This window comes from Thamnophis elegans, chromosome Z (genome assembly GCF_009769535.1).
Source record: "Thamnophis elegans isolate rThaEle1 chromosome Z, rThaEle1.pri, whole genome shotgun sequence".
Classification (NCBI taxonomy): domain Eukaryota; kingdom Metazoa; phylum Chordata; class Lepidosauria; order Squamata; family Colubridae; genus Thamnophis; species Thamnophis elegans.
In genome coordinates, this window is record NC_045558.1 from 106,746,643 (window position 1) to 106,762,365 (window position 15,723).

Sequence of the window (15,723 nt, forward strand, 5' to 3'; positions counted from 1 at the left end):
TCCTCTTGTAGCTGACATTGAAGTTGCACTCTTACAAATCTGGAGGTCATGAGTGAGGGAAAACAACTACAGGATGAATAGTTGACCTATTGCTCAGAAATAAGCTTAAAGTGTGATGAGGTTCTCAAACATTTAATTGCCAAGGAAATACAATAGACAATATGTATTCCTTAACTCAAGGTGAAATATCTTGTTTAAAATTTGATCTCACTTAACATGCCTTGGCATGCATAGGACAATCTCCCTGCCCAAATAAAAACCAAAATGCTCAACAAGACAACAGTTCTATGAGTCTTCATCCCAGTAGGAAATTTATTATTATTATTATTATTATTTTAATCAAAAGCAATTTTAAAAGGTAGATTTTTAGCAGCAAATAAAGAAGCTGTGTAGATGATTTGTTACATCTCTCCCTTTTTTTTAGCTCACTTGGTATCAACTCTAAGCTTCTTGGCTGCCATCTGAAGAAAGATTACCCCCCCCCCACCTCCCACCTAAGGACAAAATGAATCTTAGGAAGCTTTTTGCAAAGATGAGGAAGAGGAAAACATTGCTGAAAACAACAGCCGTATATTTGCCCTTGTTTACTGTTTGGCTCTAAAAGTCAAGGTGTCATCATCTCCCCTAATTTTGTCTTATCCAGAAGAGGGCGCTTCAGTGTTCCTGCTGCTCAAATATGGTAGTGATTGTCCTGCAAAAGGAAAGAAGATTATTTTGTTCTTGATGGTGGTAATTTCCCACTGCATTGTTATTACTATAATTTTACATAACTTTATTATAATGCAGCAATGACTTTTTAAATTTACATCCTGTTCCTCCTAGAAATCATCAGAGCAACACTCAGATAAAGGAACATTACTTATCATACTCAAGGTTGACCCAAGTTCTAAATGGAAAGTTTATTTAAAAAATCAACTAAAACCAAGGCTGCAAAATCAGATCTGAAGAGGAAAAAAAGGTCTTTGTGCTACTATGGAAGGAGGAGGTTCTCACTTACTGAAATAAGGCTCCAGATAATTCATCTACGATGCTTCCTGCATAAAATAGAACAAAACAGAGGTTCAGGTTTCCAGAACAAGTTCAGGTAGATAAGGAGATTGATTGTTAATTTGCATCATCTTGTCTCCAAAAAGCATACATAGGCTGGGTTCATACATCACACCAAACCTTGCCACATGCATGCTGAATAATCTTTTCTTCATCAAATACAGCCGGATATATACTGTAGTTCATTGAATAAACCACAATTGAATGAATTTGCATAACAGACAACTCTTCGCCATCATTTAAAAACTGCAATGGCTGCAACCATGTAAGATGCTAAGCTAAATAAAATATATGGCTTAGTGTGATAGTGTGTAAATTCAATTATGGAGATGTCAGGGGTAGGAAGGGTTAGGTTTAGGTTTCTTCTCAATGACTTGAGAGATAGCAACTCAACTGAACTCAGGTTTAATTTTTATACCCTGACTGTATTTGACATCCTGTCCATTAAACAAAAATAATAATAATAACCTACTGCTCACCTGGTGCACAGGCTGTCTCACACACAGGACAAATGTAGCAGAAATGACAATACTGTGTGAAGAAAAGAACACAAGTGTGATAAGATTACTGAACATTCATGAAGCCAGACTTGCAGGAGAAGAAAGAGAAGAAATGATGGAGGCAGAGAAACTGAAATACCAACCTGGCAGCTCATACAGTAGTCACTGTTGTCTCCATCTTTACAAGGGCACTTGTCACACTCCCCACAATGCTGAAAACAAAGAAAGGAGAGGAAGAAAAGAGGTAGTAGGATGCTTAGTTGGGGGGGGGGGGAGATGAAATGTCGAAATGTTTGCAAAGATCACTCAAACCCAGTAAGGATTATAGATAACCCTCATCCCTGCACCCTGGAAGAATATGGGTGGAGCAATGCTCAAAATGACAGTATAACAGAGTTCGAAGTGCCCTTGGTGGTTTTCTAGTCCAACCCTGTGCTCAAGCAGGTGACCCTATACCATTTAGACAAATGGCTGTCCAGTCTCTTCTTAAAAACCTCCAGTGCTGGACAGTAGTGGGATTCAATTTTTTTTACTACCGGTACTGTGGGCATGGTTTGGTGGATGTTGGCCTGATTTGGTGGGCATGGCTTGCTGGGCATGACAGGGGAAGGATACCTTAAAATCTCCATTCCCTCCCCACTTCAAGGGAAGTTACTGCAAAAATCCCCATTTCCTCCCAATCAGCTGGGACTTGGGACAGAATAGATGGGGCTGAGGCCAATCAGAGGTGGTATTTACCGGATCTCCAAACTACTCAAAATTTCCGCTTCCAGTTCTCCAGAACTGGTCAGAACCTGCTGAATACCACCTCTGTTGCTGAAGCACCCACAACCTCTGAAGGCAAGCCCATTGCACTGGTTAATTGCTCTTAATGTCAGGAAATTTCTCCTTAGTTCTAGGTTGCCTTTTTTGTTTTTTTTCAATTTCCATCCATTGCTTCTTATCTTGCCTTCTGGTGCTTTAGAACAGTGGTCTCCAACCTTGGCAACTTTAAGACTTGTGGACTTCAACTCCCAGAGTTCTGGAACTCTGGAAGTTGAAGTCCACAGGTCTTAAAGTTGCCAAGGTTGGAGACTACTGCTTTAGAAAATAGGTTGACCCCTTCTTCTTTGTGGCAACCTGCATATACTGCTGCATAGGAGGGCAGCAGAATTGATGTATTAATTATTTCAGCTTACATACTGGTTCATTTGCCAAAACTCTGAACAATTTACAGTAAATAACACAAAACCAAAGCATAGGAAATCAATAACATAACTATAATAATAGAAAAGTTTTAGAATAGACACTTTACTGACGTACTGTTTAAACTTCAGAAGTATAAGCATTTGTTGAGGAGCAGGGCAGTTCGCTATTATAATATTGTATATTTGTATATTTGCACATGTGTACATACACAGATACAAATAAATACTCTAAATTTAGATATGCTAGTGCTTTAGCACAGATGTATACTAAAAAAAATCTTTAAAAGCCATATTCAACAGATCTATCCAAACTGCAGGTATATATTAAGGGTCTGCAATGATCAAGTTGCACCTGTTGGCAATGCCTTAAGGAAGATGGATTTTTTTCTTGCTCTCACATCTGATTTAAAGAGGTGCTGACATGCTCAGCCACATGCATGCTGAATAATCTTTTCTTCATCAAATCCAGTCTGATATATAGCTCAGAGTTTCTATCTGTCTGTTTCTCTCTTGCTCTTCTATCTCTCTACTGTATCTATCATCTACCATCTCCCTCCATCTCTTTACCTAATCAATATATTTATGTCCATACACACACACACACACACACACACACACACATGCGCACATGTAATCTGTTAGTAAATAATGTAAGTGAAAAATTAATTTTAATAAAACAGTCTTGAACCAAAGTGTTTTTCTAGTTTCTTTTCCTTTGTTGCTTTTCTTTTTGTTCTTTTCCTGCTGATGCTATTTAATACCATTTTAAATAGCATAAATATATAGCAAAGATTTTCGGCAGCTTTCTAGAATAAATATGAAGCTAAGGGGGCGGGGAGAAACAAGCTAATTTGCTGGTGTTACAAAAGTTTAACTATCTTTGGAAATATGGTCAGTAAATCTGTGCCGGATGAATTATCAGAAAATGTTGTGTGTATGTGGTTGTATACAGACATACCCAGACATATAAGACCATTTTATTGTTTTTTTAGAGCAAATTCTGAGCTCATCTACTTCATATATGGATACTATATAAGCAGAAACAGAGTGCATATGGCAAGGGAAGGACAAGCTACACGTGCCACATTCCTATGTGACTTGATCTTTGCCTGCCAAATTACTGCCTATGAACCAGACTGTTTAGATGAGGAGCAGACTTTCTTCGTTGATAAGAAGCAAATGGAATAGACTTTCAGCATAGACCTGACCTAACCAAAAATAAGGAGAGAAAAGGGGGAGAATCCATGCCACAGTGCAATTCCCAATGCTTTGGTGGAAAGATAGAGGCACATAAGTCATCCTTGTGAACTGTGTGTTATGTAATGCTCTCAAATTAGTTTAATGTGAATGAAAAGCCATTCCGCTTTGGGATTAGAATAAGAATAAAGAACCAGGGATCCTTCAGAATTTGCTGAATGAGAACTTTTACCAACTCTCAACATGGGCCATATTAGTGGAGGCACTACAGGTCAGCAACCTGTAGTAGGTTCCTAACTGGGAACAATAAACTATCAAAATCATATGCAAAGGTTTTCCTGCATTACCTTGCAGAAGGCACAGTAGTGACAAACAGAACCTGCTTCATACTCATTGTCTTCACCTTCTTCCTCTTCATCCTCATCCTCATCCTCATCTTCAAATGAAAAGAGAAACAGAGACAGCTCCATTATGATCGTTCTCTGGGGTTTTTTTTGGTAAGCTACTTCTAGAGACTATTAACAGAGTAAGAAATGGGACCCAGAGAGCAGGGACTGACAAGAGATGGTTGGATTTTTGAGTTTTCTAAAGAAAGTATAAACTTCATTTGATCTGAAAAGAGGCTGAAAGCCAAGAATAAAAGAATTAGATTATTTACCTCACCTTACCACAGTACTGTAGTAGATCTAATTTATACTATTTACAGATAGTGTGACCTGCAGTGCTATAATTCCATGCTATAACTAAATTCAATTATAATTCAATTATAGCAAGTCTACAATTGTTGCAATTATAAATATGATAGCAGTGCTCCAATATTTGAGGGGCTGCCAAAAAGAAGAGGGGGTCAACTTATCCTCCAAATCACCAGAAGGCAAGACAAGAAACGATGGATGGAAAGTTAATCAAGGAGAGAAGCAACTTGCAATTAAGGAGAAAATTCCTGAAAGTGAGAACAGTTAACAAGTTGCCTTCTGAAATTGGGGTGTTCCATCACTGGGGGCTTTTAAAAAGAGTCTAGACAGCCACTTGTCTGGAATGGTACAGGGCATCCTGCTTAAGCAGCGGGTTGGACTAGAAGACCTCCAACATCTCTTCCAACTTTGTTATTCTGTAATTCTGTTATGGATGCTGTAGTCCTTTACACTTGGGCTGACAAGTGGGTAAAAGCTGGAATAGGCTCGGAGATTGGATTGATTGGAACAAAATTTTCAGGTTCTCTGAGAAAGGAGACTATGATGGCAACTGAAACATGTATTGTTGGCTTTTCTCATTATATCTGCTTTTCCCAACACATTTTTCCCCAACCAGCTGTTCTCCAGATTGTAGGTATCAAATTTCTTGTTCTATAATGGCTTGAGAACAGGTTGATAAGATTTCCCCCATCAATCATATACCTCCCCACAATATTTACACATTTCTCACCTTCTTCCTCTCTGTGGTGCTTTTTGGCTTTTTCTTGGGCCTCATGTTTGTGATGCTTTTGTCTGTGTCGTTCATGCTTATGCTCATCCTTCTCCTTAGAAAGTACTTCATCAGACTCTTTTTCTTTACCATCATATTTACGATGGTGATGATGGCTACTTTGGTGATGCGACTTGTGAACTGTATCTTTATCATCATCATCATCATCATCATCATCATCATCATCATCATCATTTTCATTACTATCATTGCTTTCTTCTTCTTCGTCTTCTTCTTCTTCACGCTGATGGTGATGCTTATCATCATCGTCAGCATGCTTTTGGTGATGACGTTGATGATGACGAACATCATTTCCATCATCATCATCATCATCATCATCATCATCGTCGTCATTGTCATCATCGTCATCATCGTCATCATCGTCGCCATCGTTGTCATCGTCATCATCATTGTCGTCATCATCATCATCGTCATCATCATGCTCTTCATGATGTCTATGATGGTGGTGTTCGTGTTCATTATCATTATTGTCATCACTGTCATCATCTTTATGGTGTTGGTGTTGGCCATGATGGTCATGATGTGACTGACTGTCATCATCATCTTTATCGTCGTCGTCGTCGTCATCATCATGCTTTTGATGATGGTAGTGATGCTGGTGTTCATCATCATCATCTTCTTCTTCATCATCATCATCTTCTTCTTCCTGATGCTGATGGTCTTCAGGATGGTGCCTCTCTTGGTCCTTGTGGTGGTGGTGGTGGTCTTCATGATGTTCCTGATGATAATCATCATCATCATCATCGTCGTCGTCGTCATCGTCATTGTCATCGTGATGATTTCCATGATGTTTATCATGATGATGCTTATCATGACTTTCATCATCATCATCATTACTATCATCATGGTGGTGATGGTCTATGTGGTGATCAGCACTATGAGGATGAGGATGTTCCTCTTCATTGTCATCACCTTCATGTTGAGAATGATGACTTCCTTGGAAATGTCCAGCATCCTTATCCTGAGCAGCATGATGGTGAGCATGTTCATCATCATCACCATCATCTTCTACATCTTGATAATGGTGTGCATCATGGTGATGCTCTTTGGGATGATGATGTTCATTTCCATGGTATTCTACATCGCTGTGGTGATGCTGTTGTTGACCTTGTGTTCTAGGAAGCTGGAATGAACAGAGGAGGACCAGAAGAAGGCCAAGCATACAGACTTTCCAAGAAGCCATGGTAAAAGCCCTGCTGCTTCCACCCAGAATTCTTAGTGGAGATCCCGAAGACAGGCAATCAGGAAAAACAGACAGCGCACAAGGAGAACTCAGGGGTAGAATACTGTTTCCAGTTAGGGCTTATGTGAGTGACGTTTGCAGCTGGCCTAGATTAGCCCTTCAGCTCACAGCCAATGGCTGCCTGGCCCGGCCTCCGGGATAGATGAGAAAATCAAGCCATGGGCTTCCTGCCATGCCCTTATATGACAACACTGGGCTGGAGTTGGGAAGCAACATTAGGGAACTAAACTCTTTGCCATACTGCCAATCTATTATTAGCTGCTCAGAGCAACTGCACATTAGTCCCTCAAAGTAGAAGCCAGCAAGTTTTAGTGCAATGAGAAACATGAGCTACGGCTCCTAGGTGTGTATCAGACTGAGAAGTGTGTAATCTAACAGAATCCTGGTTTCTTTGATTGTCTGGGATTAGACGAAGGGAATCTGTCCTTGAAAGGAGAAAAGGATCTTGTGGATTTAGAGCTGATAGCGGGATTTCATTCAACCAAACAGCCTAGAAATTGGGCTGGAGAAGATGGTAAAAGAATAACAACAAGTAGTTTGTTCTAAGTGCTAGTGTGTATATGTGTAATTATTTTTATTGGAATGCTGGAACATGACCATTTTAGTTAAGATTGCACTAAAATAAAACAACATAGATACATTGTCAATATTTCCTTCTTTGATTTCCTGGTATTGGATGAAGGGCAAGGCTGGCATATTTGTGAATATCCAAATAGTGAAGTGCATGAATAAGAAAAGACTGGAGTATGGTGTAAAAAGATTTGGAGGGGGAGGTTGAAGGGAATCATGTGGTCAGAAGTTAAAGAGATGGTCCAGGGTATTTAAAGAGGGAGAGAGTGACCTGGAAGGGACACACATTCTCAGCAGTCTCAGGAATGTGCTGATGGGTCCTGGGAGCTGAAACTGAATCCAAAGGGCCGCCTGAGATCTATAAATACCTGTGCAGCTCTACCACACTCCTACTGATCCTGGTGTTCTGTTCTCTCTATGAGAGTGGAAGAAGGGCCCATAGCAGGTTGTGTCAAGCTAATCAGACTCTTCAACACCACCAGACTCTAGGAGAGATTTAAATGTAGTGTCTTTTGGGCTTAGGCATGGGGATAAACTACTCAGGTATATATGCTATACCCAAATATCAACACAAAGCGCAAAGGAAAATTCATGCAACATGACCTGATGAACAGTCTGCTCTTTTCCACAACCCGCTACTCTTCAGATGTCTTTGGAACATTGCTCCCACATTACCCCAAAGGTGCTTTTTCAAAAGGCAACTGGACTTTTCCTTGAAGATGTTTCACTTCTCATCCAAAAAGCTCCTTCAGCTCTGATTGAAAGATGAGAAGTGAAACATCTTTAAAAACCCAGTTGCCTTTGAAAAAGCATCATTGGGGCAACCATGATATGGGTGACTGAGAATCTCCATAGATACTCCCCCCATTATTTAGCTAAATTGATTCCCAGCACATATATAAGATACTTCCCAGATTAGAGAAGGCTGATTTGTGACAGGATCTGCTTCTCTTTTCCTTTTGTTCTTTTCCTTTTGCTCAAGTTTCTGAATTAGCCTGTCTGTGCTTGCTTCATCAGAGAATCCTATTTCTTTGGCACCTTGTGAGACTGTGTCTTAACTCCTATTCTACTAAAGATAGGAATTGCTTAATCTTTAATAATCTAGACCAGGCCCACCTAATAAACAGGCTAAAGCTCAGGCTAAACTTCAATAGCCTCAAAAGAGACAATCAAAAAGAGCCAAACACTCTTCGCAACCCAGATGAGCAGATTGAACGCTAGACCAATAAAAGTAAACAATATCCCAATCAAGGAACTATCAACAAGACAAACAAACTAACAATAAATGACAGCCTAACCAAGGAACCAACAAGAACACTCCCACCTACAGTGATAGGGCAGGTCACTAGTATATAAAAATAAGAGCAAACCACACTCCCTCCTAGCACTGATGCTGCTGCCTTGTTTGGTAATGAAATACCAAGAAAATGGCAAGAAAATCACCAATTTCATTGAGTATGAAGGACTTGTCTAGACCTGGAATTTAAGATCTCTTTGAAAGTACAAAAGGGAAAGCACTAACTGCCAACAGATCCCACTCTGCAAATAATCTCTCTGATTCTGAATAATTCTAGCTACATTTTGTAGTTTATGTGCCAATGATCTGAGTTCTTAGCTAACTCCAGCATCTCTGCTAATCACACACAAAGCAGGATGTTTAGGGTTAAGTTTGCAAGAATTCCTGAACTAAAGGAATGAATGAGAGACAGGAAAAGATCAAACTTTTAGTTCAAATCAATGCTTTTCATCAAAATGGAAACAACAAATCCCCATTTTTCAAATGGTGGGTTTTATTTTATTTAAAATGTATATTTTCCCCCACATGAAGACACAGTCTTTCAAAGTGGGACTGCTGAGTGCCATTAAGTAGAAGAATTAAAATAAATGAGTTGCCCCAGTGATGGGGCAACTCAGAGGTGGCACAGTGGGTAGAGTGCAGTACTGCAGGCCACTTTAGCTGACTGCTAGTTCAGCAGTTCAGCGGTTCTAATCTCACCGGCTCAAGGTTGACTCAGCCTTCCATCCTTCCGAGGTGGGTGAAATGAGGACCCAGACTGTGGGGGCGATATGGTGACTCTGTAAACTGCTTAGAGAGGGCTGAAAGCCCTATGAAGCGGTATATAAGTCTAACTGCTATTGCTATTGCTAAAAGAGGAAAATCCTAAGAGTAGGATTTTTAATGGGATATATTTGGCCTTTAGATCAGGGGTGTCAAACTTGCATTGTCATGGAGTTGTCACTGACGTATCATGACTTCCCCCCTTTGCTAAATTGGGTGTGGCCAATGTGTGATGCATGTGGCCCGCAGGCTGCAAGTTTAACACCCTGTTTTAGATTGTACACCGGAAATGTGCTAAATACCTAACAGTTCTGGACAAAAGTGAAATTTGATTTAGTTAATATGATCATTTCCCATGTATTAGGCCTGCAAGTTAGTTAAGAAAGAAGCACAACCAGGAGTACTAGTTCTATATTTATTGCAAAATTAACTGAATATTGCAAGATTGAAAGTATTTCTCCTCTCATTTTATTCTCCGGAAAACTAGAAAAGAGCCCTTCTAAGCTAGAGAGACACAACAATCACTGGTTTCATTTGAGATGATTGTGAATTTGCATACAGATGGAAGGTTGAATAACTGGCCCTGTGGTGCAGCTGGAACAATCTGGAGTGAACACCCTTAAAACAGTAGAGGTAGTAATACATTTTAGGAGGCGCCCTCCTATTCTACCACCTCTTACAATATTAGACAACACAGTATCAATAAAAGAGATTTTCAACAGCTTTCTGAGCTTTCTGAGTTCTATAATCTCCCAGGACTTGAAATGGACAACTAACTCTACTCCACTTCACTCCACTCTACTGAAATATTTTGCACACCCTCCCTTTTTCAATGGACTGAGAAAGCTTCAACACAGTGGTCGTCTATTCTACAGCTCTCCCTCCAGTCTCTCAGAGTCATTCAGCATGCTATTAAACCACACCATTTCTCCCTTTTGCCACATTTTAAAGAATGAAAAGTATTCTTTTACAGGGAAAATATTTTAAAATCAAATTAACAATCTCTGCACTGTTGTTAATTTTTCCTTAACCATTAGCATAATCCACAATCGATAAGGCTGGAAACTATGTTGCAAGCAAAGATAAATACTAATGAAGGAAAATATTGTAGGTTAGGGTGAAATGAAGGCTGGTAAGCAATGATGCTATCATCAAGTTTGGGTAATGAAATGTCACCAAAAAAAAAAAAAAAACCAAATTCAGAGAGCACCAAGGACCACTCAAAGGTAAATAGGTAAAGGTAAAGGCTCCCCTCGCACATATGTGCTAGTTGTTCCAAACTCCAGGGGGTGGTGCTCCTCTTCATTTCTAAACTGAAGAGCCAACGCTGTCCGAAGACGTCTTTGTGGTCATGTGGCTGGCATGACTAACACCACCGGGTGACATCGCCAGGTCTCGCTGCTTTAGCAGAGTAAGGAAGATACTCAGAGATGATTCACACCCTGGTCAGTGTTTCTTCGCACTTCTACCATCGGGCAGAAGATATCGAAGGATAGCCAGCCGAACAAATAGGTTTAAAAATAGTTTCTATCCTTGGGCTGTCAGACTCTTAAACACAACCACAATCACTCCACGCACACGCAGAAACGTATGACTAGTTTTTCTTTTTCTTTCTTTTTTTTCCCTTTCCCCTAATTATTTGCATTGGTATTATTCTTTATACTATTTATGTTGTTTGTATTTATTGTCATGAATTACACCAGTGGGCTAAAACCAATTTCGTCACATTTATTTTGTACAATGACAATAAAGGCTATACTACACTATACTATGACTAAACGCCGAAGGTGCACAGAATGCTGTTACCTTCCCACCAAGGTGGTTCCTATTTCTACTTGCATTTTTACGTGCTTTTGAACTGCTAGGTTGGCAGAATCCTGGATAAGTAGCGGGCGTTCACCCCGTTACATGGCACTAGGGATTCGAACCACTGAACTGCCGATCTTTCTGATCGACAATCTCAGCATCTTAACCACTGAGCCACCATGTCCTTCAAAGGTAAATTACATTGTTGCAAAAGATTGCTGAGTCAGGCCCAAATAATTGACAGCAGAGCTAAAACTGATTGAATCAAGTAAAAGAGAAAATCCTTTACACAAACTTTCTTGAACTCACAAATGAGTTACCCCAACTCAATCAACACACCAAAGAAAAGTATCTGTAAGCACAAGAAAAGTTAATTAAAATTTTTATTCACTAAAGTTACATGCTCACCAAATTAAATATCATATAAGATACATACATACTCATATACTACACCTCCATAAAGATCACCTTCTCTATAAATATTTCTAGCCTCTGTACCCCTATTTGTAGCCACCTTTCAAGGGCAGATTCCTTTCTCTTGAAATGAACTACCTTCTCTCCATGTTGCGTGCTTCTCATTCTTCTTGTGAAACTTGGGTTTCTCTTGACAAAATTGTCAACACAAAAGGTTACAATGTGGCTGTAAATCTTATCCCAAAGAATTTCATGAATTGCAGTTATGCCTTATTTCTTTGGAAGATGCTTCTTCCAATGAGAATTTGCAACAGAAGACAGTGCCCACTTGAAGTAATCCACAGTATCAGATAGCAGTGGCATGCAGTGGGAATGCTTGGAAAAGGGGTTGGTGGCCTGGGTCTCTGGTACCAGCAGCGACCCAGGCCTGCCATGCTCCCGAACTGGTTCGTAGGCACCACCACCTTGTTTTTGCCTTCTGTGCATGTGCAGAGCAATTTTTGTTGCACTGAGCATGCGCAGGATGCGTCCCTGAGAGAACAGGCAGCAGCGGCAGCCAGAACCCACCCCTGGCTTGGAAGTATTGCTTCTGTACACCTTTCATATCTTCTCAAACCATAATCATTTCCTGTGAGGTCATAAAAGCTGAAGTTAATCAGTGATATAAGTATAAAGGAAATGCTAGGGGCTGAGTGAAAGCTATGCTTCCATTCATGCTTAATTTGCAATAGATCCCATCAAAACCAATTAGATTAGCTTCTAACTGGAGATGGACAGAACTGAGTTGAAAGTCCTCTTTTAGACACATGGGCATCTCCAAGCATTCTTGGCAGTAGAACAAAATGCTTTTTCCATAGCCTGACCGACACCCTTGATTTAAAGGTAGACTCACACTGCCTGCCTGAAATAAAACAAACCCCCAGGAATGCTCCAAGGCAAATTTTTCCCAGTGTTGCCAATCAAAATACACTGAGGAGCTAGTCTTCCCACTTTAACAATAATAAGAAATAAAATGGGATAATTATTGAGGAAATGGGGAAGGATGCAAATGAAAGTGCCTTATCTAACTAGCCCAATGTTTCTCAGGCTCAGCAAGATTTATGATGTGCAGAGTTCCCATAATGGATGGATGGGAATTCTGGGAGGTGGAGTCCACCTATCTTACATCTGCTGAGCGGAGGTGGTATTCAGCAGGTTCTGACCAGTTCTGGAGAACCGGTAGTGGAAATTTTGAGTAGTTCAGAGAACCGGTAAATACCACCTCTGACTGGCCCCACCCCCATCTATTCTCTGCCTCTGAGTCCCAGTTGATTGGGAGGAATGAGGATTTTGCAGTAACCTTTCCCTGGAGTGGGGAGGAAATGGAGATTTTACAGTATCCTTCCCTTGCCATGCCCAACAAGTCATGCCCACAGAACCAGTAGTAAGAGAATCCCACCACTGCTGCTGAATCTGAAAAACACCGCTCTGGCCTTCCCTGGTCATAATATTTCAGGAGTAGAGCATAGTGATTATCCAGTAATAATTCCCCTTAGGAAGTTTCACAAGAGAAATATGTTCTCTGACAACCAGAACAGCCCTGCGCTAGGCTACACAGCAACACAACATAACTTTCAGTGCTGCCATATTTCAAAAATATTAATCCAGAAAGTATTGGTGAGGAAAAGAAAAGCATGCAGATTATATATCAGAGTGGTTAAAAACAGTTTTAAGAAAAGAATTGCTCAAATTAGAGTGACAGGTGTTAATTTGAGAAGCCCCAAGCAGCCTATACATTTCTATTTTCCAATCCTCAAAACTTTCTCCCAGCTTTGGCAAATGGTTAAAAAAATACTAAGGTTAAAAAAAAATCAGCAACTCTTAATACTTGATATTCTGAGGCAGGAAACTTGTAAATACTCTAGCTTTATCCCAAGCAACACACATTTAAAAATAAAAAATAAAATAGGCAAGTACAAACCTTGAGGAAGAAAAAAAATCTGAACAATTCTGGCTTTACGCATAACTTTTCCACATCATAACTTTTTACCTCCCTCAAAATAGGTTTAGCAAATGGTGGCACACTTACTACTTAGAGAGCCAAGAATTGGAATCTCTTATAACTCTTTGCTCCCATCTAGTGATCATTGGATTCTTACAGCCCACATATAGATACTCAATTATAAATTCATGTATATTCAGGTAGTACTTGCTTAATGACTTAGTAATCATTTAAAGTTATGACTGGGATGAAAAAATAACTTTAAGATCAGTCTTTGCATTTACGACAATTGCAAAAGCCCTGCAGTCAAGTGATTGAGGCGTTTCACAATGGAAGGATATTTTCAACTGCTACAATATCCTGCAGTTCACAAAAATAACAAATGGAGAGAAAATGAAATTGACATACAGTCTATTCCTATTGTCTGTGATATTTTATTGTCCAGTCAATGGCATTCCCCCACCCGAACACACACCAAATCCCCCAGTCACATGCCCAAATTCATACAACAACCTGCAGTTTAAAACACAATTGCACAATTAATCATTTTAACTGAATTTCTCCAGAGAAATAAAGCTTCCTACAGGCAGAAAAATAGCATATAAATGCTATTAAAATATATTTATTAAAATATATTTCCCCTATTTCTCTTAAAACTGTCAATATAGGAGAGTGTTTAAAAATATGATTCCATAGTACAAAATTTTCACCACATTCTGCTGAATGCATAAACTCAGTATAATTATTTCTTAGGCTGGCTGCAGTAGTTATGGTCCAAGAACAAAACTACACAATGCATCAAATATTTATTATGCTGCTGTTTATTTTTTAAACAATAGTAGGCAGCCAACTTATTGTTTGGATAGTACAAATACATACAGCTGCCCAACTATTTTATTTGAATTACATTAGCCGCCCGGACTCCTACGGGATTGGGCAGCATATAAATTTATTAAATTACAATTAATTAATTACAATTACATCCTGCCTTTTTCCCAGGAACTAAAAATGATTTTACATTTCTTTTCCTCTTATTTTAGTTTAGTTTAGTTTAGTTTATTGGTTTTGTATGCCGCCCACTCCCGAAGGACTCGGGGCGGCTTACAATAAAAAGGGAAGGGGGATAAATAAGACAAAACAACAATTTAAAATACAACAACATTCACAATTTAAGTGGGGTTGGATACATTCAACAGCCCCAGGCCTGCCGGAACAGCCAGGACTTAGCAGCTTTACGGAAGGCCGGGAGGGTAGTAAGGGTCCGGATCTCAACGGGAAGGTCGCTCCAGAGGGCCGGAGCTGCAACAGAGAAGGGGGGGGGTCACCAGCCGGCATTGGCTGGCGGATGGAATCCGGAGAAAGCCAAGTCTGTGCGATTGAATCGGTCTTTGGGAGGTAATTGGCAGGAGGCGGTCTCTCAGGTAACCAGGTCCGATGCCATGCAGGGCTTTAAAAGTAACAACTAGCACCTTGAAGCGTGTCTGGAAACCAATGGGCAGCCAGTGCAGCTCGTGGAGGATAGGTATAATGTGGGTGTACCTAGGTGCACCCGCAATCGCTCACGCGGCTGCATTCTGGACTAACTGAAGTCTTCGAACACCCTTCAAGGGCAGCCCCATGTAGAGCGTGTTACAGTAAGTCTTGAGGTGACGAGGGCGTGAGTGACTATCCGAAGGGCCTCCCGGTCCAGGTAGGGTCGCAATTGGTGCACCAGGCGAACCTGGGCAAAGGTCCTCCTGGTCACAGCCGACAAGTGATGTTCTAACGTCAGCTGTGGATCCAGAAGGACTCCCAAATTGCAAACTATTATAACTGAAAAACCAGGCAGGTTCTTTAAAACACTGTAACCCTTTATTCAGTAGCTGAAGGAGTGTAACAAAACTCGCAACAATGTAATAATTGAAGCCGGCTAGGCGGCAGCAGAAGCAGCTGAAACAATGTAGCAATCAGCAAGGTGGTTGCTCTAACAAGACAGTTAACTGTTAAAACGGCTTGCCTTTTATACTGCAGGCAGCTGGCTCGTGTTACAGCTCGCGCGGATGACAGCTCGGCAACTGACAGGCGCGTCTGATTGGCTAAGACACGCCTGGCTGCTTCCGAGCTGTCATTCGTAACAGCGAGGACTTTCTTCAATACACAACACTTCTTCCCCCCCAGCTGTGCGCAAGCACGCATAGTCTTTTAAATAAGCAGGGGAACGACGGATTCGCTCAGACCGCCTTAATTCTATTGCA

The 15,723-nt window shown here is 40.4% G+C and overlaps 1 protein-coding gene across 1 annotated transcript; it reads right to left on the reverse strand.

Moving 5' to 3' along the window:
* Positions 1-993: 993 nt before the first annotated feature.
* HRC (histidine rich calcium binding protein) lies at positions 994-6,599 on the reverse strand. Its single transcript, XM_032235949.1, has 8 exons — positions 6,404-6,599; positions 5,948-6,262; positions 5,703-5,902; positions 5,357-5,672; positions 4,279-4,367; positions 1,691-1,759; positions 1,527-1,578; positions 994-1,034 (listed from the first exon to the last, which is right to left on the reverse strand). The coding sequence occupies exons 1-8, from the start codon at positions 6,597-6,599 to the stop codon at positions 994-996; spliced, it is 1,278 nt and encodes a 425-aa protein (XP_032091840.1).
* Positions 6,600-15,723: the final 9,124 nt, after the last annotated feature.

Bases quoted from the DNA above. Each gene is read 5' to 3' on its own strand.
- HRC (XM_032235949.1), bottom strand. From the start codon at position 6,599: ATGGCTTCTTGGAAAGTCTGTATGCTTGGCCTTCTTCTGGTCCTCCTC. The intron at 4,368-5,356 runs GTGAGAAATGTG...TTTCATTTGAAG, and splicing joins GCACCACAGAGAGGAAGAAG to ATGAGGATGAGGATGAGGAT. The intron at 1,035-1,526 runs GTGAGCAGTAGG...TATTTTATGCAG, and splicing joins TGAGACAGCCTGTGCACCAG to GAAGCATCGTAGATGAATTA.